The 26,962-nt window shown below is 31.4% G+C and overlaps 1 protein-coding gene across 4 annotated transcripts in view; it reads right to left on the bottom strand.

The window, feature by feature from the left end:
* Positions 1–4,740: 4,740 nt before the first annotated feature.
* Positions 4,741–26,962, bottom strand: part of LOC121114595 (uncharacterized) — a 65,654-nt gene continuing 43,432 nt past the window's right edge. For 2 of the 4 annotated variants that reach the window (XM_071887141.1, XM_040708602.2), the window contains exons 5-7: positions 26,667–26,927; positions 12,211–12,438; positions 4,741–6,820 (exon numbers count right to left, since the gene is read on the bottom strand). In XM_071887141.1, the coding sequence (XP_071743242.1) occupies positions 6,606–6,820; positions 12,211–12,438; positions 26,667–26,927 (704 nt within the window). In that variant the 3' untranslated portion in view covers positions 4,741–6,605. The remainder of the gene's footprint in view (positions 6,821–12,210; positions 12,439–26,666; positions 26,928–26,962) is intronic. The other 2 variants (XM_071887142.1, XM_040708603.2) reach the window with 1 other exon arrangement.

The raw sequence follows: 26,962 nt of genomic DNA, 5'->3' as shown, positions 1-26,962 counted from the left end.
TATTGAATCTCCCAACCCTCCGTCGAAAAAGAAACAGGGACAAAGGACCAAAAGTCAGCTGGTAGGAACTAGTCAACTCTTCTTATTCGTAGCCATGATCTTAGTTGACGCTTGAGGAAATGTAAGAAAATCTATCAATCGAAAGAAAATAGCTTTTAAACGGTCCAAAATAAATGCAGAGACAAATAAATGTAATATCAAGGACGGCTGCAAGGGGTGTAGCGCCCCCAAAATATCCAAATTTCCAAAACAAAAAATTTTTTTTTTTTCAAAAAATGTAATATTAGAAATTTTATTCAAACAATTAAATTTTTCAATAAACAGGTGTGGATCATGAAATTGTTTTTCCATAAAATTTAGTTTTTTGTGAATAGCTATGGATTTTGGAATTTAAAAAAAAAAAAAATTAATAATTTATATTTTTTTTTCAGTGAATATCAGTGAAATTTTAAAATTTAAAAAAAAATCATATTTGAAATTTAATTTCAAAAAATTTTGTCCGAAAAAATGAAATATTTTTCATAAAATTTTTAGAATTTTATTAAAAACATTACATTTTTTTGTGAGTAACTATGAATTATTATGGAATTTTTTCATCAAAAATTAAATTTTTGATATTGTTTTTCGAAGAAAATATCTTTTTATGAAAAGCTGTGATTTTTATGATGTTTTGAAAACCCGAGCCCCCTCCCCTCAAATATAATCCTGTGGACTCCTCTGATTTTTGTGTATGTTGAGAGGTGATCATACAAAGGTGACCTCATCGGAGGCGTCAGGTCTTTTTTTTCTATAGGGGGGAGGGGGTGTTGAGGTTTTTTGACAATTTTGGCAGAATGTACTTTTTTAATACGTAAATCCCAAATTTGAAAACCACTTTTTTGAAAATCCTTAGAGTTAAATATTTTGGAAGAAGGTTAAAATTTGAACGAATAACCTTTTTTATAAGATAAATTTTTCGAAAATATTGACATTTAAATTTTGATGACAAGATGGATTATTTTATTGTCATAAAGGGGGGGGGGAAAATGAGCCTGATAAAAATGGGTTCTTTGGTAACACTGATCCTAAAAGATACTACAGAAAGGAAGATACCTCTATTAAATCTCCCAACCTTCCGTCGAAAAAGAAACAGGGACAAAGGACCAAAAGTCAGCTGGTAGGAACTAGTCAATTCTTCCAACTATGGAATTATTAATAAATAATTGTTCACAACTAAGCAATAACTATTGAGAATTCAACCAATCAACGTGCTGAACGCTGATTGCGAGAAATACGACGAAACATCGATAGCTGACAGGTAAATCATTGTAAATTGTTGTATCATTGAATTAAAATTCTAAAGAGTACGTCTTTATCTACTCGCAACCTCTACATTCAAAAGGAAAGGGTCACATTTGAAGAAAACCAACAAATTGGATCTTGTATTTTGTTGTTGCCGACTGTTAATTATTACTTCCATATAAGTTGTAAATTATTAAATACATTAAATTGATAATTATTAATCAATAGCTGTGTATAAAATGACACAAATTCTAAGGGAACGTCCTTGATCTATATAAATTAATTTAACAATCAAAATCCTACATAAGAACCTTTTTGACTTCATAATACGTAGATTCATCTTCTTTAAATCATACAACAAGAGTCAACTTCTGAAAAAAGCTGAAGAGAATTTTGCTGCGATTTTTTTTAGGCACTGGTAGCTTTGTCATATACATTCTAACTTCTTCGAGCTTTTGCAACATGACATATGTTTATATTTTATACTATTAAATAGCTTATAGGTTACAATTTTAACTGTTAGTCTTTACTGTTGCATATCAGCTATAGATTAGAGGAAGAACAGAGGAATAGTGTGGAAATAAAGATGGAGATTGTATCAAAAAAGAACCAGTATATTTCAAAAGAACTCGTTAACATGTAGTATCTTATTCGTAGTCATGATCTTAGTTGACGCTTGAGGAAATGTAAGAAAATCCATCAATCGAAAGAAAATAACTTTTAAACGGTCCAAAATAAATGCAGAGACAAATAAATGTATTAGCAAGGACGGCTGCAAGGAGTGGCTAGAGGGCTGTAGCACCCCCAAAATATCCAAATTTCCAAAACAATAAAATTCTCTAATTTTTTTTTTTTCCAAAAATTTAATATTAGAAATTTTATTCAAACAATTAAATTTTTCAATAACCATTATGGAATTTTTTTTCCATAAAATTTAGTTTTTTGTGAATAACTATAGATTTTGGAATTTTTTTAACAAAAAAATTAATAAATTACATTTTTTTCTCCAGTAAATAGCAGTGGATTTTTGAAATTAAAAAAAAATGATATTTGAAATTTAATTTAAAAAAATTTTATCCGAAAAATTAAACATTTTTCATAAAATTTTGTACACTTTTATTAAAAAATTTAATTTTTGAAATGATTTTCCAAACATTACATTTTTTTGTGAGTAACTATGAATTATTATGGAATTTTTTCCCCAAAAATTTAATTTTTGATATTGTTTTTCAAAGAAAATATCTTTTTATGAAAAGCTGTGGTTTTTTATGATGTTTCGAAAAACCAAGCCCCCTCCCCCTCAAATATATTCCTGTGGACTCCTCTTATTTTTTGTATGTTGAGAGATGATTATATAAAGGTGACTTCATCGGAATGGGGGAGAGGAAAATGACCCCTGGGTCCACAAGTTCCACTCCACTGACTAAATATTCTGTTCGAACTTATAATGTAAAACCATAAGAAGGTGGAAAAATCTACAAGAGACGAAAATATTCACAGCAATATATTGTTTTATATTTTAAAAAGCAAGACAAATCAACAGCTTTCAAAAATATAAGTACATTATAAGCTGTTGATGTCTAGAGTTACAACATTGTATCCATCACCAAGAAAGGAAATCATTAAAGGAATGAATTTTGTATTATATGTAAGTAGCTTAATAATATATTAATTATTTTTTGGCCTAAAAAAGTATACATACATTCATATGACATGCATTTTAAATCACTATGACTGAGAAGTGCAAGTAAATTCCTAAATCTAAGGAAATCATCATTGATTTAGAAAGTGGATGGAAACTGGAAATAAATTATCTTATTATTTCTAAGATTTAACATTATTCTTTAACAATATATACTTCTTAAGGTTTCTCTCTTGGGGTTTTAAACTTACAAGAAATCCTCAGAAACTCCCGTATTTAATTATTCCATAATAAAATCAATTAAATTATAATTATATATTTCAATAAACTAAACTTTGAATTGTATGTTGCAGGTCGAAGCGGGTTACTGAATTAAAAAAAGGGGGACCTCTACGAAGTATCGGTCCATATATATTCGGTCTAGTCCAATCCAATTTTAGAACCGGTCCTATTGGTTCTTGTGACTAGTCTAAAGAGACTCTAAGGAAAGAGGCGACTGACGTATCAATCGAGAAAAAAATCCTCACTTTCAATACTGATAAAATAGTCTAATTGCGTTATGAACTTCTTTTGACTCACTTTTTTGTTAGGAATTGTTTTCTTGCTCTTTGTTGAGAAGCAGTACAGTTTTATTTTTAGACTATAACAGGGATCGGCAAGTTTTTACAGTCAAAGAGCCATTTGGACCCGTTTACTATGGTGAAGACAATAGAGAGAACCACAAATACGTTTTGACATTTAACATGAAATATTTATTAGCTTAATTATTATTTTTATTTTAACTTTGCGATTTACTCTTAAAAAACTAATAATAAACGCCAAATTAATTTTTTTAAAAGAATTAAAAGGTTACACATAATTTTGTGGGGATAGCATAAAAGCAAGCTGGAATATTTTTTTTCAATATTTCAACAGTATAATAAACGTATCAGTTGATATAAGAAATATAATTTATATTAATTCAAAAGAGTGATTAAGTCCTTAGGAGCCGCGGTTTTAAAGGTGAACTGAACCTGATAAAAATCGGTTATTTGGTAACACTGATCATAAAAGATACTAAGACGTCGTGACGTGAAAATTATTTTTAAAGAATAATGTATAAAGTATACACGTTGTGAGATTAAGGAAAAAAACTAAGGGATTAGCTGTTTAAGAACAATCCTCACCACCTGAAATTGATTATATTGATGATATCAAAATTCGATTTAAAGTTCAATTATCGCACGATCAAATTGACTGAACTGGTGTATGTTGTTTTCACGTACAAATTTAAACAAACTTGTTGGACAGTTTTTCAGTGGTTTAATATTTTATTTGACTCTTTAAAAAATCCTATTCGGTTTTTTTATTGAATTAAAAACTTATAATACGTTTTTCACTGTTTCATCAAAAAAATCCCAGCTTGCTTTTATGTTATCCCCACACATATTCTAATTATACATGTAACAAACAAAACTGAACTGAAAGGTGACTGTTTACTTAATCCAATCCCAGAGCTGTAGCATCAGGATGAAAGAGCAGGATGCGGGTTGCCGATCCCTGCTCTAAAAAATCTAACTATGTTGCATCAATGAGTTTAAACTTTTAACTAAATGAACAAAGTAAATTCAGCGAAGGGAAGAAAGAACTAGATAATCAAAAATAATATAGTGATGTCATCCATTCCAAAAAAAGATTTCACAAAGAGCATGAATCTAATTACTCTGACAGGCACGTTTTGCCACTTTTTTAAAAGCTTTCAGACAATTTGGAAATTTATAAAATTTCCCGGGATACCACTCAAAGACAATTTCATGGGGAATGAGAAACCCTAAAGAAACCTTTATATATATATATTTATTATTACAGTTTCAAAGTTCAAACATACTATATGTGTTAGTGTTGTGTGGGTCCTTATTTATTCGGTCCAGTCCATTCTTAGGATCGGTCACATCCGTCCTTGAGTAGAACTGATTAAAAAAAGGAAGGAATAGAGTAGAGTGACGTCATCAAGGAGTATGGACCGAACTTTATAAGCTTTAGGACTGAGCTGGACCAGACCCGAACTCAACTTCAGTTATAAATAAGTATGGACACAACACTAATTTGTATCTTATTTTACATAGGATGTTTAAAAAATGAGATTAAATGGATTTAGAAAGTGTGTGATTATAATATTATGAAGGGAGAGGTTTAGGATATTAGTTTTTTTTGTTTTTTTTAAAATAAATAAAATTAAAGTGTTTGTATACCTCTCATAGGATAATTGTCATTATCATAAAAAGTTATTGGAGTTGAGATATACATACATACATACATAATTACGAATAAAGTAACAATGATAATTAGTCTAATTAGGGCTATTATATGTATGGACACAATATAATTTGACTTGGATCTCTGACCATTATTATAAATGAGGTATAAATACGGGGCTATTAAGAAATATGCATGCAAAATATGTACAGGTTCTGTACAAGTTGTGATGTTGTACAAGTTGCAATAAAAAAATGAGAGAAGAATGACAAATATAATGATAATTTTGCAATAATTGAATCTTCCATATATTAGTAGTGTTGAATCGGTCTAAAAAAACAATAAAGAATACAGCAACTCCCGCCCCCCCCCCTCCCATTCCTAACTAATTTTGTTAGTTCTAGGACAAATCTTGATCAATCTCATAGTAGTACATCAAATTAGTTGTTGAAGTAGTTTCTTAAATAGTTGGGAACATAAATTATCAATCATAATATGAACATTGATTTACAATAAGATCTTGAGTTAATTTTGCGTTCATCATTTATTATTTTCATCAGTTCTGGCTAGGGAACAAAAATTAATTCATGGAGAGTTGACATACTTAATTGTATCGCACCATTTTTCATTCGAAAAGAAAGAGAAAAAAAGCCCAAAATCATTTGGTGGTTGCTTCCTAAATATGGAATTATGTTCAATAATTTTTGTGAATTGTTCTTTGCTAAAAATGACCTCATTCGATATAAACCAATCAACATCCAGAACATTGATTAGCAAAAAAGAAGGAGAATTATCGACAGCTGAGAATTAAATACAATGTATATTTTGTGCTATGGAGGTAACGTCGTGTTGAATTGAAGAAAATATTGGCCCGATTAGATCAAACGACTGAAAGGGGGGAGAGAGAAAAGACTGATTAGAAACATAGTTCCGGAACCCATCCAACACTATATAAAGAAGGGTGTTCGGAGGGGGGAGGGAGTTTCAGGATTTTTACAAGGGAAAAAAATTTGTTGGATAAAAAAAAATTACGCGAAAATAGGTCAAATATATTTTAAGGATTTATATTCTAAAAAAAAAAAAGTCATTCGAACAAAAATTTTAATTTTTGAAACTTTTTCGATTATGTCGAATAACCAAGTTATAAATAACCTAATTATAAATATATAATCCTACAGACACCCTTGATGCAAATTAACGGTGTAATTTTTGACTATTTGATCAAACATACTCTGTGGTACATTACTCATAAATTATCAATATTAATAGACCAAAATGTTATCAAAGATGTTAATTACTAATGTTGCAAATAAATAAGGCTTTTAAGACGAATAAATTGCAACAGTGTACTTTAATAGAAGTTGCAAGTTCTACAGACATCAAAACTTGTACACAACATACATTTGTTAAACGTCATCATCAAAGCATAATTAAAACAGGCCGATTCTTAGACGGGAGACGGAGGGCTTCCTGGAGTGTTTCCATCAACGATAGGTCTTTGGCTCGTTGTTGTACTTATAGTTGGAGTAGAATTAGTAGATCGAACAGGAGTTGGTGGATAGTACGTATTTGAAGGATTTGGAGTTGTCGTCGAGGTCGGCTGAGTAGTTGAGTTGCTTTCGTTACCTTGAGCATCGCTATCTTTTGAATCATCCTTTGTTCCTTCAAAAATAATAAAAAAAATAGTATTATAATACTTCCTATAATATCGTATTAATACTAGAGGACAATCACACCCTCCCCTTAGTTAGTTAGAGTCCTTGGGATCCATGAACAAAAAAAATGAATATTATTTTTTTTTTTGTTAACCCACGTATTTTTATAGTTTCATGACAAACCAAGGACTAATAATGGTAAACTCCTTGGTTGTGAAGTCTGATAAGTTATATGTATGTCACGTTTTTTTTAATTTTATTGTGTCTCTTGCGACCTTTCATCCAAAAAGAAACAAGGTGAAACATTTCTAACCAACTATGAAATAACTATCAAATTATGTATATTTGTTTTGGAATTGGTTACAGTTTAGTATCAAGAGCTAATTTGAGTTCAATCAAAGGGATATCAACAGCTCTTATTTGTATCAAAGTGTGGAGAGATAGAGCAGTCCATTAAAATCTGAGCACTTTGAATTTGAAACTTCCAAAAGATATAGTTTATTTATAAAAATATAAAGGGAGCGGGGATCAAATTGTCGCCAAAATATTTTTCTACAAAAAACAACAGAAAAAATACATTTCTTAACTTTTTTATTGAAAATCAAAATTATGACGAGCATATAGGTATAAAGTAGCCATTCATTCGATATAATCACCGTTGGCATCAATAACGGCCTCAATACGGCCTCTGAACCGGCCGCAGGCTCTTTTGACCATCTCATTGTCCATGTTGCCGAATACCTCCTTGATGGAGTCCATCCGGCTGGCCTTGGTGTCTGTTGGTACGTCTCTCGACATAGCCCCAGACAAAATAGTCCAAAGGATTAAGGTTGGGAGAGTTAGGAGGCCACAAATCCTTGGTTACGACGTCATAACAGTTCTCGGTTAACCACTGCATGGAGATTTTGGACACATGGCAGGGTGCTGAGTCCTGTTGTCACACCCAGGGCCTGTTTCCGGCCTTCATGGACCTGGTAGGGCCATCCTCAACCATTTTCTTCACCTTGTCGACAAAGTCGGTGTCTCTGACCTTCCTGTCGGCGCCCTCCTCCTTGGGTGCCCTCTTTATGGTGGCATCAGCATCCCAGGTGTCCTCTATCTTCTTACAGATACGCTGAACAGTCCGTAAATTCACTCCTAAGGTTGAAGCAATCGTTGAATTGGAGATTTCACCTCCATTATTAACCAATGTCATGACTACGGCGGACCTCGAAAGCTCCTCGTTCCACTTATAGCTCTTTATCTCCTCATATGATGCTAACTGAACTATGTATTGTCAGCGGACGAAAATAGCTTTCCTATTTGGTAACCAGTTTTTTATTTAATAATGTCGTCTTCAAGTTATCAAGGTTTAAAGTAGGGGAAAATTTGATCCCCGCTCCCTGTAATTTCAACAAAATTTATACTATAAATAGATGTAAGTCTAACCACAGTTAATCTTTAATCTAGCCGCCTTTGCGGCAATCATGGCTTCCAGGCGGAATCGAAATGCATGGCGCCCGCTGCAAATGTAGTCCTCTGTCATGGCGTCCCAGTACTGGGTGACAGTGGTATTGGGAGCCTCAAGTTTGGATGACGAACACGGTGGGTATTCCTCTCGACATGCACCTAAAAGATGTAGTCAAGGAGGTTGGGATCAGGTCTCTAGGTGTATTACAAATATGTCAACTCTAATTATGATATACATCAGAGAGCAATAAAAAACAGAAACAGTACTTCTTTTATAGATGCACACGCCTGCAATATGTCATTAATATGACTACATTCTTATTTCCTAGATACGGTATACATCATAAAAATACTATATAGAGTGTACCCTACGACTGTTTTTCAAACATACAGACAAACTTTGCTTGATTAATAAGATTTTTCCAAAAAACAAAAATATATTTAAAAGAGTACTTTATATCGAGTGAAAAAATGTAATATCAAAATATAGGCTCGATTCCAAGTCTGTAAATCCAACCCCTAATTGTTAAATCGAGTTGTGTTTTCAAATTTCCAGGAATTGAGTAACCTTCCCACCATGTTACTATTTATAATATTTGATTTAATTAATATATTATATGTATGTATATTAAATACAAACATACACAGAACTTGATAGCCTTGATTTAATCCTTGAAAGTCTTTTGTATATCATGATATTCTGTACGTAATTCATTTTTTTTTGTTATGTTTTTGTTATTTAAAACTTGGAGGCTTTGAAAATTAAGAGTGAATAGATACGAATATTACTTATTATCAATCATAGTAGATTGTCTATTATATACTATGAATAAATAACGGTTCGTGTTTATGGAACAAGAGACCAAAGATTAATTAATCAACGATATGAATTAATAGAATCATTATCACTCTTTTATAAATATAAAAGATATGTACGTTAGAGGGCTTTGATTTTCAACTTTTTACGAATTTCGATTACGAGTAGTGTGGAAAACTTGTTCTATGCTATGAAAATTATCCATGCTAAATTTCATTTTCCTACGAGTTTATCTTTAGGTCACACATCTCGATCAAAAGGCAAAAACTCTTTATTTTTTGAACATAGACACTATGTTATTTTACAAAAAATGGTTGATCTTTTTTCTAACCTATAAAAATTGTTTAAAAAGTTTTTTCCTAAAATTGTCTTAATGAAAAAAAAAAAGGAAAAATTTAGGGAAATATAATGTTCCACGTATAGTGCGCATCATTTTTTTACATATTCAAAAAGGAAAAATCAATTTTTTATTATATATTTTTTCTTGGCTAGCTTTAGAAAAAAACTTTATTAATATTTTTTTATAGGTTAAAATAATGTCTATCACAATATATTTATGCAATATAATTATTAATGCTGTATTTAAATCTTTATTGACGAAGTCAAAAACTTTTGTCTTCTTTCAAACTTTGAGCTAGATTTGCTACTTAAAGATGATATCGTAGGAAAATTAAATTTTGATTAGTCATTTCTTTTGCAAATTTCAACATTTTCCGACTAGCCCTAATCAAAATTCGAAAAAAGTTGAAAAACAATCCGGCCTAATGTACATATCGATTACTCACTTACGTGAGAGATATCTTTATAAATATACACAATACACACGACAAGGAGAAGGTAAATATATATTAATGTCCATGATAAGGCAATATTGTTGCTCGTCACAGGGTACCAGTGGTGCCAGAATCATAAGGGACATGGATATCCACTTTTTTAGACTGTTATATTTCTAAAATAAAATTGTATGGTTGCATGACTATGACGTCACTTATATATTTTTTGCCCCAACTCCCTTCCATCCGCTGACTAGTACAGGGGCTTCCGCAGAATTGTATATTTATTTTTTTCGGCGTGGGAAAAGGCATGGTTTTTGCAGTTTTTTTCAAAAAAATTCCAATATTAAATTTTTTTGAAAAAAATTTCAAAAATCCACGGCTATTAACAAACAAATTAATTTTTTTCGAAAATGTTTTACAAAATCCACAGTTATTCAAAAAAAAAATTTGATAATAATATTTCAAATATTAAATTTTTTAGGAAAAAATTTCAAAAATTCCACAATTTTTTTGAAAATTTCAAATGTTAAATTTTTTTGGTCAAAAAATTTCTGAAATCTACTACCATTTACAGAAAAAAAAAATTGGTTTTTTTTTCAAAAAACTACAGCTGTTGACAAAAAATTACAAATATAAAACTTTTTGAAGGAAAAATTAATCATTTTTGGGGAAAAAAATTGAAAAATTATAAAAAACTTTAGGAAAAATAAATCGAATATTCAGTAAAAATATCCTTGATTGGGGGAGGGCTACAGCCCCCTCCAGCCCAATCCCCTACGGACGCCCCTGCAGTACTATAGTGGTACCGTGGTATTAGTTATAGAGATACAAAATATGAAGAAGTTGACGCCGTCCTAAATGACCAAAACATTCAAATTGTACTAGCAGTAAATACAACTATCTTAAAAATATTAAGGGTACTTCAAATATTTTTATGTTCTTACTCACTTATATATTTAATTATAGGTTTCGTTATGGAATTCTTTATTTTTTATTGAAGGAGAGGATGACTCCATAAAAGATCTGGAGTGATTGATATACACCATATATAAACCATTACCATAGTTCAAACCGTGTTCAAAATGGTAAACTAAATTATTTAAACACCTCCTAAAAACATGTACTTTGCATTGTTTAAAAAAAAGCACCACTTTTTTTAAGCCCTTTTTCAAGCTAATTCTGTCAAAAAAAAAAGAAGCTTAAAATGCAGTATTATCCTCGGTAGCCTAGCTCAAAATGGTCTATTGAATTATTAAAAAACTATCAGTGTCCTACGTATCCTACGTTGAAAAATTCAGGGAGGTTAAATTTGGGAAAAAGGGGTGATATACATATATTCCTGCGTTAGCATCCTCCTCCTGATATATAAGATATCTTTCAATAATTAAAAAAAAACTCAAGTCTTGATTTTTATCGTGCACGGACACTTTGCCGAGTGCCTTATTGGTGAAAGCAACTTAGCCGAATGCTACTTTGCTGAACGACTACTAGAAGTGAGTTTTATCCCATCGGAATAAATAATTAAATTCTATGATTCGAAAAAAAAAACTAATTTCTTATTAAACACATTATTTAGCACTTTTAGAAAAAAAAATATTTACATTTTAAGCCTTTTTCAACCCAATTCTGCTGAAAAAGACGACCCACCCTGTATTTACCTTTGCAACAAAGTTGAGTTCAGGTTATATTTTTGCCTCTGTATGTTTGTTAGTATGCAGGATTACGGCAAAAGATACATATCTATTGTGATCAAACTTGGTACGAAGATTTTATATAGTCAGAGTAAGAGGGTTTCAGATTTTGAAGGGTCAAAGACCAAGGTCAAGTTAACACAAAACGTAGAAAATACATAACTTTGGAAGTAAATTGATAACTCAATTTGATTTCGAGTAGAGTTTTTACGCTCCAACAAGAGTGCCCATTCTAGTTTCCATTGATTTGGTCAACTAATTTTGGCTCAAAAAAATTCCCTTAGTTTTGCTCAATGTAAGCACTCTATCTATGTTAGTTTTAGTTATGTATAATAGTCCTATACTAAATTTGTATTGAAACCAGTACTTGCAGTTTTGATACGTAATAAAATAATGCCTGTCGATGGCGTAGTCCTTTAAATTTATAACCCTAAGAAAGAAAACTTTAATAAAAATAGGAAGGATAAAAATTTTGGATTATCAAAAACAAACAAAAAATCCTGCGGACGCTCCTGTAAGTGTCCTTAACGATATTTTTGTTTTATGAACATACATTTGAGTCGAAAAAGTATTCAACCCCGAATATATTTTTTCGTACGGGTATGACAATATTGATACCGTGATTATATTAATTAAACTATAATAAATAACTAATTGATCTTACTCTTTCTAACGACAATGAATCCCCTTGGAGTCATACTACTCGAACCATCACAGCTCACTTGAAATCCATGGATAACTCCATTCAATAGACGAATATCTCCACACTCTCCCTGAGAGTCAAGTACATTCCAAAAGGGAAATTTCAAATCCACTTTATCCCCATTGGAAGACCATACCCAAGTTGACTGATCAGCGAGAGCATTCACACCAAACCACAAAGGTACCTTATCTGTCAAAAGATATGATATAAAAATGAATGTGAGGTGTTCACACCATAAATCATAAGTAATAATTTATAGGGTGTGTTCCACTTGTATAAGAAGATTGTACAAGTTAAACTTTCTACATCTTTTGTATAATACATTTTATTCGATTCTAAGACAATTGGGTGAAAGCATTTTTGAAAAACATATTACGATTCCATATTTAATTCCATTAAATATGGTATTATGATAATTAGTTATTGTTGCTACATAATATATATATTAATGAGTGATCTTTTGCTGAGAAATATTTTTATATTAATTAATGATCAGTATATGAACACAATACAGTAGTTTGGGTTTCGAATGTAGTTCAAATCGACCGCCGACGCGTTACTAAGCACCTAAGACCTCTTATAATTTGCTATGATACACTCATAATCATATTGCTTAGAGGGATGTTGCTTCACGATAGTTTTACCCACAAATTTTTTGTCTCACAATGATAATGTACACGACAATTTTACTACACAATTTTGTCTACAACCTTTTTTTTTACAGTCATATTACAGTGAACCACTACTTGGTTGTGCTTAAATAATGTCCATGAATGAATATAAAATATGTTTCCACAAAAAAAACACTAAATTGTTACTTCTGAGATAAAAAAAAGACAGTTTTTCATTCCTGCATAGAATTATACATATAACTTTGCTATATTAACATAGATATACGAGTAATATAAAAGTTGGCCTTTGAACTTGATAATATGCCACGGGCTAATACTTATCAATTAATCAGTTTCATTAAAAAAAAAAGTTAATGGATTGATTGATTGTCAGAAGTGATTTTATTTAACAAGGAGCTTCTATTAATAAAGTCTAAGAGTGAATCATTACTATGAATAATAAAGTAAAATCTTACTCCTGGGTATTCAAAAAAACATCAACTCTTGCTTCCCTCAATCTAAAAGGATGTTCCATTAAGGGAAATTAGAGTTTTCATTATGTGACCATGAGATACAATTTGAGTATTGAATGAGTTATATACAATTTGTCCTAATTGAATAAAACATATGATGTGTTTTTTTATGATGAAATCTTGATATTTGTCGTACAAAAATCTTTAAAAAGTAACATTGATTCAACTTAAGAGCCTTCCAGTTCGTAAGAAATAAGAGATATATTTGTTTGAAGGAAAATATATCATACTCATATACGTATTTTTGATCTAAGAAATAACAATGTAGTCACATAAAATGAAATCTTTCAGGCGTTTTGCATGTTGCATTGAGCGTGCTTACAGAATACACTGTATAAAGTGATCCCTGATGTATATCATGCACATATTTTTGATCTAAGAAATAATGTATTAATGAAATCTCCCTAAAACTAAACCTGAATGGTTTATCAGTCAAAACGTCATACTATATTTTTTCTCTAAAACTATTATTTTTAATCTTTCATTCTTGAGGAGAGAACATCTATCATCAAAGTATTGAGTCGTTCATGAAAAAGGCTATCTAGCACAAAAGATTACAGCACTTTGTGCAATTGTGCCTTTGTAAATGTTGTGTAACAATATCTCAAATGTATCCTCACTGAGTGTGATTTGAATTTTGATAGAATTATATTAACTGAGAGTCAAATAATTAATAATTCAAATGATATCTGCTAGAGAAAAAAACAACTAAAAACTAACTCCATTATCTTAAAAATAGAGATCCTCTAAAAAGATATTTTACCTCACAAAAACAGTTTTTATACAATATTTGAAAAAAGAATAATTGAGATAAATTGTTGATTATTTTCCACTGAGACTAATTGCATGACTGTAACTTTTTTAATGTCCAAGAAGAAGGTCCCCGTATCATTTACATCACTACATTCATCATTTAGAGTACTTTATCTCAATTTTTGGTCTTCAATTGTATAATTTGCGTAGTATACAAGTTCCAAAATCGCATTTTTTTTAGGAGGAGAAGGTAGATAAGGAACTCAGGGACTAGATAACTGTTAGTCTTGGAGAGATTGCTATGAAGCCTATATGATTATTAGTGGACCGAACTAATTCATTCCTTTAAAAAAGTTCGGATTGGAACGGTTTCAAAGAAAAATTCTGTCTAGGTTTGTCCCAATACAAAATTCGATCTGGATCGGTCTAGAGCAATTATATATATTAATCATTAATAACGTCATATATGTTTTAAAATTGTAACCATTGACCGTCAATAACGTCATATGAAGTTTAAATATGTTGCATTATTATACTTGTATAGCTCATAAATCAAGGTAGTGTAGAAAATCGGTCAATATATTGAGACTTAAAAAAGATCGGTTCCTAGATTGTTACAAATAAAAATCACTCCACAATCTGAAAATGATTAAATTTATGTCTACAGTTGGAGATCGACAGAAATATGTGTCCAATTCGGTTTAGAAAAAATCCCTTAAATCGGACTGCAAAAAAAATCCTTCTTGAGCCGAGTCTCAACACAAATAGCCACTGATTTTTCTTTGAGCAAAGTCTTTCGACATAAGTATTATAATAATATGTACAGGGAAAAAAATACATATTTTGAACAAAAAGGTAATTTTTTTCATTCATAAGGAAAAATAATCTATGTACCTCCGTTTTTTTTCTTTCTCAAAAAAATGAAAAGAATCAATAAATCTAATTTAATAGTAATTTGTAAGCACCTTGTCAAAAAGGAATGCGAAATGTACAATGTATCTAAGTCGTTTGTAACGAAACTGTACCTTCTAAACGAAGTATGTAATTGTTCATATGGAAAAATTACTCTGGCTTCACAAATTGTATCATAATTGAAGGCAACGCCGTCTTGGGACACATAATTGATAAAGGTGTATAAAGGACGTCGGATTGAGAGAGAGGAAACCAGAGCAACAACGTTTTTTGGCCAAATAATATATGTGTGTTGATACAGTTTGTATTGAACAATATTCATTGATGTCAAAAAGTCATTTGCCAAAATGATCTTTTCTAAGAAAAGATCCTTCAAAAAACAAAAACATTCTGTCAAAATATTGTCCCTATTTACTCAATAAAAATGGTCAACTTTCCGCTACATCCATCAAATGTCTTTAAAAATTGAACGACTTATCATATAAAAATTTGAATACAACCTTATAGAAATGATAAAAAGTGATATTATGGCATTAAATCAAAATGGCTCTAAAATACCTAGATTTGTACAATTATTTATAGATACTCGAATATATTTTTTGATATGTAGTGACAAAAATAAAATAAATAGATTAATTGGATAAAAATATCTGATCCTTGAAAGTGTAATAGTTAATTAAGATATTGGTTACTCCATGGAAATAAAATTGTTTAACTATGTAATAATATATTTTTAGTCTGACGTAAGAGAGATACATTTTTTGAGAGATCGTAAACTGACTTAATTTTTATTATTAGTCAGTGGCATTTTCACATCTAAAACAACACGCTAATAGTTGACAATTTTCCATAATATTAGTAAAAAAAAAAGGTTTTGATTCATATAAAACTTGATTCTTAAGGCCCCAAAATGGCTGACATCAACCCAAGTGCTGTTGTCACATGTACTATATATATGTATATATTCGATGAATACATTGAAGTGGTCATATTTGAGTCTAAGTAAGTTGAAAATCCCTTTATGAATTTAAAGAAGGTCAATTCATATTTTGAGAACTTGATGTTCTTTGTCCATGCGATTGCTAAGAACCTTGAATTTGAAGGCTAAGATAAATGATGGATGAAGAGAGATAGGTATGCAATGGCTAATAGTTGCTGCTTGAGAATGAACAATTATACAATATATATACTGTATGTGTAACAATAACTCTAGACTACATACAAATTTGACAAAAGAATGTTAATTATGATATCTTCACATCTCTAAATATTAAGGGAAAAAAAACGTTCATTTTTCATTCTTTCTTGGAGCTTTACTAATTGGTGTGAGGAAGGACTGAGGATGACAAATGAATGATTGAGCCGCATATATGTACATATAATGAACATAATTTGCTAATCCATGGTTATACATGATATCATTGTTTCTTAAACAAGGACAAAAAAGTCATGTATGTAGTAAAAAGCTTAAAATACCGATATATACAAAATATTTTGAGTCATTCTGTCCACCATTTTGGTTTCAGGGAGGTAATATTTTTATGGTGGGTCCGGCAGGCACTGGTTCCCAACCTTCTTCAAAGATAATAATCGCATGGATTTAATTCTGAGGATTTTGGAGGCCATACCCAATTAGCCATAACTGATATGTATCATGTCTTCAATCATTCAACTGTTCTACGTACGGGCTTTGTACACTCCTGCAGTGACTGTGTTTAGGCCTGCCAGTAGCCACAGTTTTCATCCAGGGTACAACAACTGTTTCTAGGACATCCATGCAAACATCTTAGTTGATTCTGAGGCCAAAACTAAAGAAATAAGGATCCATAACATGCCATTCACTTCTTTTGACAGCCAATGTCATAATAGCAGCCGTATTTTTGCTTCTGAAGACAACAGGGGCTGTATGAACATCTTGACAGATCCACCTATCATTTTGGCTGTTAATTGATCGGTCTAAAGTGAAGAGTTTTTCATCAGAAAAGAAGGGAAGGTAACTAACTACCAGTGGATTTTAGAAAGAAAAGAAGTATCTTCCCATCGATCACTCTGTTGGCCTTCATTGAATCAGTGTAAAGGACTTTAGGGAAAGAGTGGTTAAGTGAAAAATAAACAATTCAATCAAAAGACAAAGAAGACTATGTTCCTAACACCGACCTATAATATCATGCTATTGTTGTGACGTAGTCACCTTTATTCTTCCCTTTTCAATAAGGGGAGGACAGCCTGTTCAAACTGGCTACGTGCATTGAGGAACATGTAGCAGCATGTAATTTTAATCTATCAGAATTAAAAACTACTAAATTCTACCCGCCTTGCCTTGAGTGTCCACTCTTTACCTAGAGTCCTTTAGATCAGTGAAGAGATGAAAAAGCTAGTGGTGATAAAAGGTAAGGTCAAGATCGTCAGAAACAGCGCATTAGATGGCTTCCTTTCTCACATGGCGATCTTTTGCCAACTTACTCTTATGATAACCTAGGGATGCTGTTACTGACAGTGTTTGAGTCCAGTCAAGAATCGTTTCTGATCTTTCCGAGGATTATATATTTCTTCCTGGTAGTATTGTCAGATTGTTTAAATCTGTCTATAACTAATACGATAGACAGTTCTATTGTGTAAATTTACGATCCTTAAAATGTCCTTTGGTTCATGGCCCGCAAAAAAAAAAAAATAATATTAATAATGGTATCTCTTTTTCTCTGTTCCATATTTATCAATTGTTTGCCAAAAAAATAAAATAACGACAACGAAAATAAAAAATGTAAATAAAGTGATACTTACAAATAAAATTTCTTAGTTTTAGAGTTGACTCATGGTTATAATAAATGGTTGTTTAAGAAGAGGACAATTTATCTGAAAGACACTGTATTATGTATAGTAATACGTAGGGACTAGTGTGGGGATACAGTCTGAGAAAAGTTATGGTTTTTAGTGGCCAAATTAGACCTGAATCAGTCTCATTGAAAATTCTGTCTAGACCGATTCTATAGATGAATGCTTGATGTCCTTTTCTGTGTTTCAAATTGTGACCATATGGGGCACAATAACGTCGTATGAAGTTGCATGTGTTGCCTAATTCATATTTGTACAGGTCATGGGATGGGGAGACAATGAGTACATTAATTAAGACATAAAAAAAAGTAGGTCTATGGATTGAGACTAAAAAATCAGCCCAGAATTAAATTTCGCTCTATGGTCTGAGATCACAGTTTGGACCGAAATATCTAGAAAAAATCCAGCGGAAACAAATCGACCTTGGACACCTAGTTTAAACGTAGAGAGACCCAAAGATATCAATTAAGCGGAGAAACAATTACCACGTGATCAATTCTTGTCCAAAGTACGATGGGTTTGAGAATAATTTTTGTGCATTAGGGGCGCTGAGGTTGTCATTTCTAAGCCACCATGAATTAATCCTTTTTAATTAAATACAAAAAGGTCTAATCTGTGAAGGGAATGGAAAAATTGAATACGTCACGAAGAAAAATTATAAAGTGACGTCATTGGCTGTATTTTAGAAGCAACATCTTGCTACAATTAGTGTTATTCTTGTAGACAAGGATATTTCCTCAGCCTTATAAATGCGTTTTTTCACATTATTTTATAGTTTTAGGGTGCTCAAGCGTCCTCTTTCTAAATTCAAGTTCAAAAATGTATTTTGCAAAAAAACAAGAATCAGTAATACTTTATTGTGAAGTTAATTAACTTCAAAAAAATATCCTCTTCTCCTTCAAACTAATAATGACTTGCTCAGGTGTTATTTTTTTGGGAATCCAAATAACGACCATAATAATATTGTATAATACAACAATGTTCAATGATCTTTTTTCCATTGGTTTCTTAATTTCCGAAAAGAAAAAAAAAGTTTGAGAAGCACTTGAATATTATTTTTTTTAAACCAAGGATCGACCCCTCGTTAAAAAGAAACAAAGGATATACGTACGAAGGAGTTCCAAGGTTAACTCCAACAGAAATAACCAAAATAAATCCCCCTTTGTGACAAAGGGAAAAGAAAAAGGTCAGGGGCACACATATGTATGTGTGTATGTTTGTACATTGAGTATTGAAAAAGAAGACTCAAAGCAAAGCATGGTTTTTGAAAAGCATTTGAAGTAGGAATAATTATTTATGAGCACAATGTATGAACATATTTTGTTCATACTAGTCAAAGTATGTGAGGGGTGTAATATCATAGATATTATAATTATAAACAGTCGTAGTGTTGAAACTCGGATCAAGTCCGATTTTTTGTTCGGTTCGCTCTCAAGTGATTTGTTCTAGATTGACCCCAAAACTATAAAATAATGTGAAAAAACGCATTTATAAGGCTGAAGAAATATCCTTGTCTACAAGAATAACAATAATTGTGGCAAGATGTTAATACCGATACTTTGGCGTTCATGACTGTTAGATATTATGATGATATTGCAAACTGTGTTCTTTTGTGGTGAAATATATTTATAAACGTTTCACTGCCATGGAATTCATAGTTGAATATTTCAAGCCAATTATTGTGATGATTTTGATGTCTGTGGTGCTGCCCTGGATCAAGACGGTCACTCGCAACAGGACTATTTCCCCTGTCACACCTCCAAAAACGACTCAAGATTAGACCAAAGAGCACTGTTACAACTGGGTGTCCAAGGATATTTCCCCTCCTAGCTCCCTTGACCTTAATCCGATGGATTATTTTGTCTAGAGTTACTTTTGGTAAAAAATGTCACAGAGTTCATCACTCAACCATAAAGTCCCTGGTCAACTCCATCGTCCTGTAATGTAAGAATTTAGATTGGGCGTTAGTTTCCAGACCCAACGCGCCGTTCAAGACTCGAGTTGAGGCCGTTATATTGAGGCCAACGTAGGCTACGTGGTGTTATTACATTATCATTTCTTGCATCTGTTATTCAGCTTTTGTTTTTGGGTAAATCTTAAATAATGACTGTTAATTTAAAGTAAATGGATCACAAGTAACGAATTTCTGTATTATAGACTGTATAAATTAATTTTTTCGGTCTCTATCCATGTTCACAATTTTGAACCACAGCTTATTTCATTAACAATTCATCTTGAGTATCGGTCTAGACCAGTGGTCGGGAGGGAAACAGAGGTAAATTACCCCCAATCGGGTAATTTAAAATTTTTGTGGGAATGAGACTATTACCTCCTAGAGTTAAATGAAATAAACAAATAAATAACAAACCTCTACAAGGGCATCTCCATGGATAAGCCACAAGAAATACGGAATTTTTGCTTTTTACTAAAAATTGATGGGTCAGAATGGAATAACTTTACACAAAATTAGGTGTAAAAATTCTTTTTTTTTTTTTTTTTTTTTTTGTGAACTATGGATTTTTGAATTTTACTCCAAAAAATTCAATATTTGAAATTTTTTTTTGAATTTTTTTTCCAAAAAATTTAATTTCTGATGTTTAACTATGGATTTTTAAAAAAAATTCCTGAAAATTTCTAAATTTTTTTCCAAAAATTTAATTTTCACTGAATATCTATAGATTTTTGTAATTTTATTTTTTTTAAATTTAATATATTAAATTTTATTTTTGAAATTTTTTTCACAAAAATTAATAAATCAAATTTATATATGAAATTTTTTTCCAAAAGTTTAATTTTCTGTAAAAAGCTATGAATTTTTGACATTTTATATATGAAATTGATATATTGAAATTTTTTTCCATAAAATTTTATATATGAAATTTTATTTTACTAATTTTTTGTAATCAGCTGTAGATTATTGAAAGTTTTCATTATTTTCATATTTTTTTTAATTCTCCCCCCCCCCAAAAAAAAACTATATATATATATATATAAATATTGTGTACTCCCCTGTGATCTGGGCCGAATGAACATTGAAGAACTTCTTTAGTGGACCAAAATAATTTGGTGCACTAAAAATCATAACAGTTTCAGACCGGTCTAGCATTTTCAGACCAAAGTCCATCACTAATTCGTAGAAGTACTTTGAAATGAATTACGAGACAGATGTTTTAAAAGGAAGTAAGAAGGACAATATTTGTAAGACAGAAAATTGTTAGTAAAAATAAAACAAAATCCTCTCATTAAACGAGTAAAGTCAAAAATATGAGGCGAGAAAAGCCAAGGCTGAAAGGGAGGTTAAGTCTAGTAAAGACATCCAAACTTAAAGGACAGACAAAAAACTCTTCATAAAAATAAATAGATATATGTGAATAAAAATTCAACTCAAAGTTAAAAAAAAAATCAGGGTATAAATTAAAATTGAATACTTCATAAGTTATTTAATTTTTTTGAGGTCATGACCCATAAAATATGTACATACATATAACATGATGGAGATTTTTTTAAAATAGAATGGCCTTCCACATAAGGACACACACACACATAAAAAATAAAAACTCACTGGGATCGTACATTTAACTTAAAAGTAGACAAACAGTCATATCTTGGATTACGAGGATCACTTTGTATAAATAGTCATAAATAACCGTCAAACTAAATAGGACCATGCTTCAGCCAGTTACATACTTTAAGTCCCGGTTGCATCAAAGTGATACAACAAGGGATAAAACGAAGACCACGTGATCAATATTTGTACAATTTAACTACGCTATGGCATTATTTTCTTTTAGAGGCGTCGAGATTACTTGAATATTACTTTGACTTAGATTTATCAGTTACATGCGTACATAGGAATATATTAACCAACCTTAATCCAAATGAAAGGATTAATAAATGTCAAAATCAGGGAGATAAGGCGCAAGCATAATTCCCCTTACTCATCAGTGATCGGTAAAGCTATCTACAACACCAGTGGTTCTCAATTTGGGCGTGTATATACCCCTTGGGGTACTTGGAGATAATTGTTAATAAAATAAGCCCCTATTCCCGAAAAAAAAATCCAGGAGGTGCCACTAAATAATACTTTACAATGTAGATAAAAGCAAAGCTACATTTAGATATTACAAAACTGTTCATGGTTAGTAAACCAGTGGACCAAAGCAAGGGAACTATTCACCAATTTTATATTATAATATATATCTTAGTATGACCATATTTTTGTATTTACAATGACATAAAATGACACCAATCATTGTCGATTCTATAACTCTGAAATCAATCAATTCAAGGATAAAATAGAAATTTTGTTTGTTTTTTAGATAAAACATTTCGGATCTTGTATAACAAATTACGGACTTTTCATTTTAATTCTAATAAAATGTGATCCTTCAAAAAAAACCGGCCATATAATGAATGTATATAAAAGTCTCCAAAAACCCGGATAGGATTTAAAAACATCATCCTAATTGAAAACTGGGTCTTATATTACTTTTCAGAAAAAGTACAATATATTTGTGTTATGTACAATTTACTTCGCAATCCGAGGGTCTACTGTATATCATATATAACTAATGAAATAATCCTGAAACCTTCATTCCGGGGTCATATGAAGAAGAAGGAACAAAAAGTTAAGAAAATATAAGATAAAGAGGGAAGGAATCAAATATTACTGTGACGTATCATTTTGGATATTTTTATAATATTGGGGTTAGGTCCGGAAATCAATCCTAGAGCGATTTGAACCCATTATATAATTTTAACTATCTTCCTTCTGAAATGGTATTAAAGTAAAAATTCAGCATACACAAAAAAATAACTTTTACTTCTGTGGAACAAAATAGAAGATATTTTAGAGGGAAACAAATTTAATAAATAATTCAATTAAAAAAAAATCCGTTCACAGTTTAAATATCAGTCAACTGTTTCAGACAACAATGGGACAAATTATTTTCATATTAAACCTATTGAGAGGTAATGGGAGACTGCCCCTCCAGCAAACTCTTTCTATATCTAGATCAGTGGCTCTGGAGCTATTGGGGCCAACGATCAATATATGGCTGTTCATTCGGATTTAATCCTTGCCCATAAATATTTAAGTAGAACAACGTAGCAAAGTGGACAAAGACCTCGGAAGAATGTATTCTCTAAAACCCAATGTCCGTATATTTGCGTCAAGGTCATTCCTAGAGAAGGAAATATACTTTATCACTTCAAAGACGGTTCCTAGGTTAGATGGAGTAATTGTAATCCGAACAACTCCATCTGGTTAGAAAAAAAATTCACTCTGAAATAATTTAATGAAAGTATAAATGTTTAATTTGGATTTATAGAAAATGTATTCTGTCAAAAAAGCTCCAACCCACTCTAATCATGACCCCACCACAACACCTATACAAACATTATATAATTCCCCCCTCTCTCGACTTCCAAATTCATTTGTCTGGGGTAAAATATCACTTAAAACCGAACTGGACGAAAAATTTCGTCAGAAGCCGAGTCTCAACACTGTTATTTATATAAAAATAGGTTTTCATTATTTAAATATTTTTTTGAGGGGAAGGGGGTTCGAACCCTCCACACTCACCACCTTGAAAAAAAAAAGTAGGTGGGAAAACAAAACAAAGGTTTGCATTTAAAAAAAAAAAACTTGGATACACTTTATATACGACTATTTATTATTGTATATGAATTCATATTCTCCTATGTATTTCTTTCCTATCGTCGTGTCCTTGACATCCTTTTAAGTCGTGTGTAGTTGTGCTTTTATTGTTATTATTCTTATTAGTTTGAATACCGCCCCAAATGCGAGACACAAGGAGAAAGAGAGAGAGGATCTATGGACTATGGTGATGGTGGTAGGACAATATTAGGTGCATTGTATGTATGTTGAAAGTAAGTCATAGGAGGGAATGAATATATTGAAATGAAGCCCATATATGTAGGTATAAAGTACTACTAATCATTATTACCCACAAATCATTCTCTACTTACTTTTTAAAATTTTCTCTTTTTCTTTCTTTTTTTGAACAAAACCATGTTTTGACCCATTTAAGACCCCCTCCCCCCTCCACTCCACTCTCCTCCCCACCTTCTCTCTCCTTATGATAAATTATAATATGTGGTGCTTCAACATAAAAACAGTCTTGAACAGAAATTTAAAAAAAATACCAATTTATTGCCTATACTTCAAATACAACCCAATATTTCATAGACATATTATTGGACTCAATGATAGGCTTTATAGTCAAAAAACGTTGGATGCCTTAAGATACCTACGAATTCTACCTATAATGTAAATCATTTATTTGACTTGTATTGGCCTCGATATGACGGCTTTTAAACAAATCAATTTATTATTTTTATATTGGTACAATTAATTTTACCTTCTTCAAGTACAATTTGTGGTGCACTCAAAGAGGTAATAAGATTATTTTGTTGTTAGAAATGGAGCATAATTTATCAAAGAGTACAGATGTAATCAACACTCAATTTTGAGACAAATCAGTTTAACTTGCTTTTATGTTGACGGACTCTATAAATGTTGTCTACAAGCTGTAATTTTTATGATATACAGATTGTACAATTTACAATTGAACGCCTTATTTAACTACAAAATCAGTTATTTTGATTATCAACTACTAGCTTATAGATACTATTATCATACTTGGCTGACCAGTAATCTATTGCTTTGTTTTCCGAAAACAAGAGGACATTTGTCTGAGGGGAAGGGATTTGTGAATATTTTGAATTTAATATTCTTTTTTATTCTTGTTTCTTAGGAAATATTTTTTAGTTCATATACTTGACTCTGTTTAAATTAAATTAAATATTATGGAACTTTTAACTTTGTTAATTTAAAGTTTGTTTGTTTTCTATATATGTCAAACTTTAACATGCGGCAATTGTCCTTAATAAAAACGGAATTTTCATCAATTAGAAAAAAGTCTCTGCACATGAAAAAAGGACGATTCGTGAACCTAGGCCATCATTTCATTTTGATCTATATATATTAATTGGTTATTAAATATTTTCGTGTAATATTACTGTGGGAAGTTGACATATATCTAATTTTCCATAGAAAACTCATAATTAATTAGTTAACTTTCATAAAATAAAAAAGTCAGGAATTATATCATTCATATGTCAAGCATTCAAAAAAAGCAATATCCTTATCAAAAGGAGGACTAAAAATTACGTATTGAAAATCAGAGGTGGGAAAAAGTCGAGTGGTCCATTCAAATCTGAACACTTTGAATTTTAAAATTCAACAACATAAAATTTGTTAATTAACAATAGAATTTCAATAAATAAAAAGTGTCAAAAAAAGTTCAAAAGAACTCGCAAAGGAGAGATGGGTTTCACAACCCTCACGAGGCTCTTTCCAGCCACTTTTTTTAATAGACCTCTGGACAGACTGTCGTGAAATCCCAAGGTATTTTCAATTGACCCTCATGGACTTAAATGGATTGGCCTGGAGTGTTCTCTTTAACTCATCCGGGTCCATTTTGGCCAATTGACAAAATCCTTTCTTCCTCTTCAACGTTTTGGACTTGCTGACGGCGGAGACAGCGGTCCTGGAGACGCTCAGCTCCTTGGAGTGTGCAAATGGAAATTTGTGGATCACGTTCAAGTGTCATTTTCTCGACTTGCACGGAATCTAGAGAGTTCAAGTTTGTTTTGCTTTGAACCTTCATTTCTTATTGAATTAGTAAGTGTTCAGATTTCAATGGACCACCCAAGTCGAGTCTCAACTCTTTACTCACAAGTTCAAGTCCTTGAATATTTTCGTCGAGTACAGTTCAAGTCCATAGAAAATTAAATATACTTGAAAGTATTGCTGTGTTTATCCTTAGGACTGTCAATATTAGAACAGATTAAAAATATAAGAAATAAAGTTGAGTGACATCTTTACAAGTTTTTAGGAGCGATATGCAGGACTCAGCTGGACCGGACTGGAGTAGCTTTCAGTCCTAAGTAAGGACCGACACATCACTACTTTAATGTGTAGGATTTAGTTTCAGTGAAAAAATTTAAATGACTTTTGTGTCCGATTCGAGCAGCGAGTCTTTCATAGTGTGATCAAATCAAATCATAGTCTTCAAAACATGTACTCAAGTCAAGTTGCAAGTCTTGAGTCCAAATCCCCGGACTGGACGGGAATATAGTCTTTTGGGTCTAAATACGGAATGACCCAACACCTGATTTAACTGTGAACATTTAATCTGATGTGCCACAGAAGTTGTTTTAGTTTTTATCGGAATAATCATGAATTATATTATTAATATATCAAGCATTCAAGGCATGCATTCATTATCCTTATCAAAAGCAGTACTCAAAATCCTTCACTTTTCGGTTACAACTTGTACGCTGTACTTATACAAGTACAGCGTAGATATAGTTTATCTTATGTAGATTGTTGTAGAGTGAGAACTGCGAAGGGTATCTCAATTCTGATTTTTTAGCATTATTACTTAGAGCTCCTCGTAGTAATCATACAAAATAAATATAACAGCACTCTTTGTATTTTGCGTCAATCAGACTTACATACTGTATATTTATTTATATATAGAAGAAGAGAGCAAACCTTGAGCTATTTAAACACATAATAATAATATTTAGCTTCAGATATTTCATCTAATGAATTTTCTCCTTCAGGAAAATGTATATATATATATATATATACGATGCATCAAGAAGGAAAAAGTAGAAAATATAACCAGAGTTTCACTTTTTATTTCTCTCTTTTTTTTTGCCCTGCCTGACCTGTTCAACCTACATTTTTTGAGAACTTTTCCCAATAGTCCACGAATACGACTACCATCATTACTCCTCCTTTTAGTCGTCGTTGTCTTCTTTTTCTTGACTCTTTTATTCATCTTCTTCAAAAAAAAAGAATCCTCCCGGATCTCCAATAAATGTCCTCCTAAGGAAATTGCTTTTGCTTCTGCCACATGCCAACTATCATGGGTTATTGCGCTCAAGTACCACTCTGTCTCATTATCAATTCGTATCCAAGTTGGGAGATGGAAGGGTTCTACTATAATTGATATTTAATAAGATATATAACATATT

The sequence above is a fragment of the Lepeophtheirus salmonis genome, chromosome 3, assembly GCF_016086655.4.
Source record: "Lepeophtheirus salmonis chromosome 3, UVic_Lsal_1.4, whole genome shotgun sequence".
In the NCBI taxonomy this organism is placed as follows: domain Eukaryota; kingdom Metazoa; phylum Arthropoda; class Copepoda; order Siphonostomatoida; family Caligidae; genus Lepeophtheirus; species Lepeophtheirus salmonis.
Note: the sequence above shows the minus strand (reverse complement) of the source record. Positions and strands in the feature narration are given on the sequence as shown.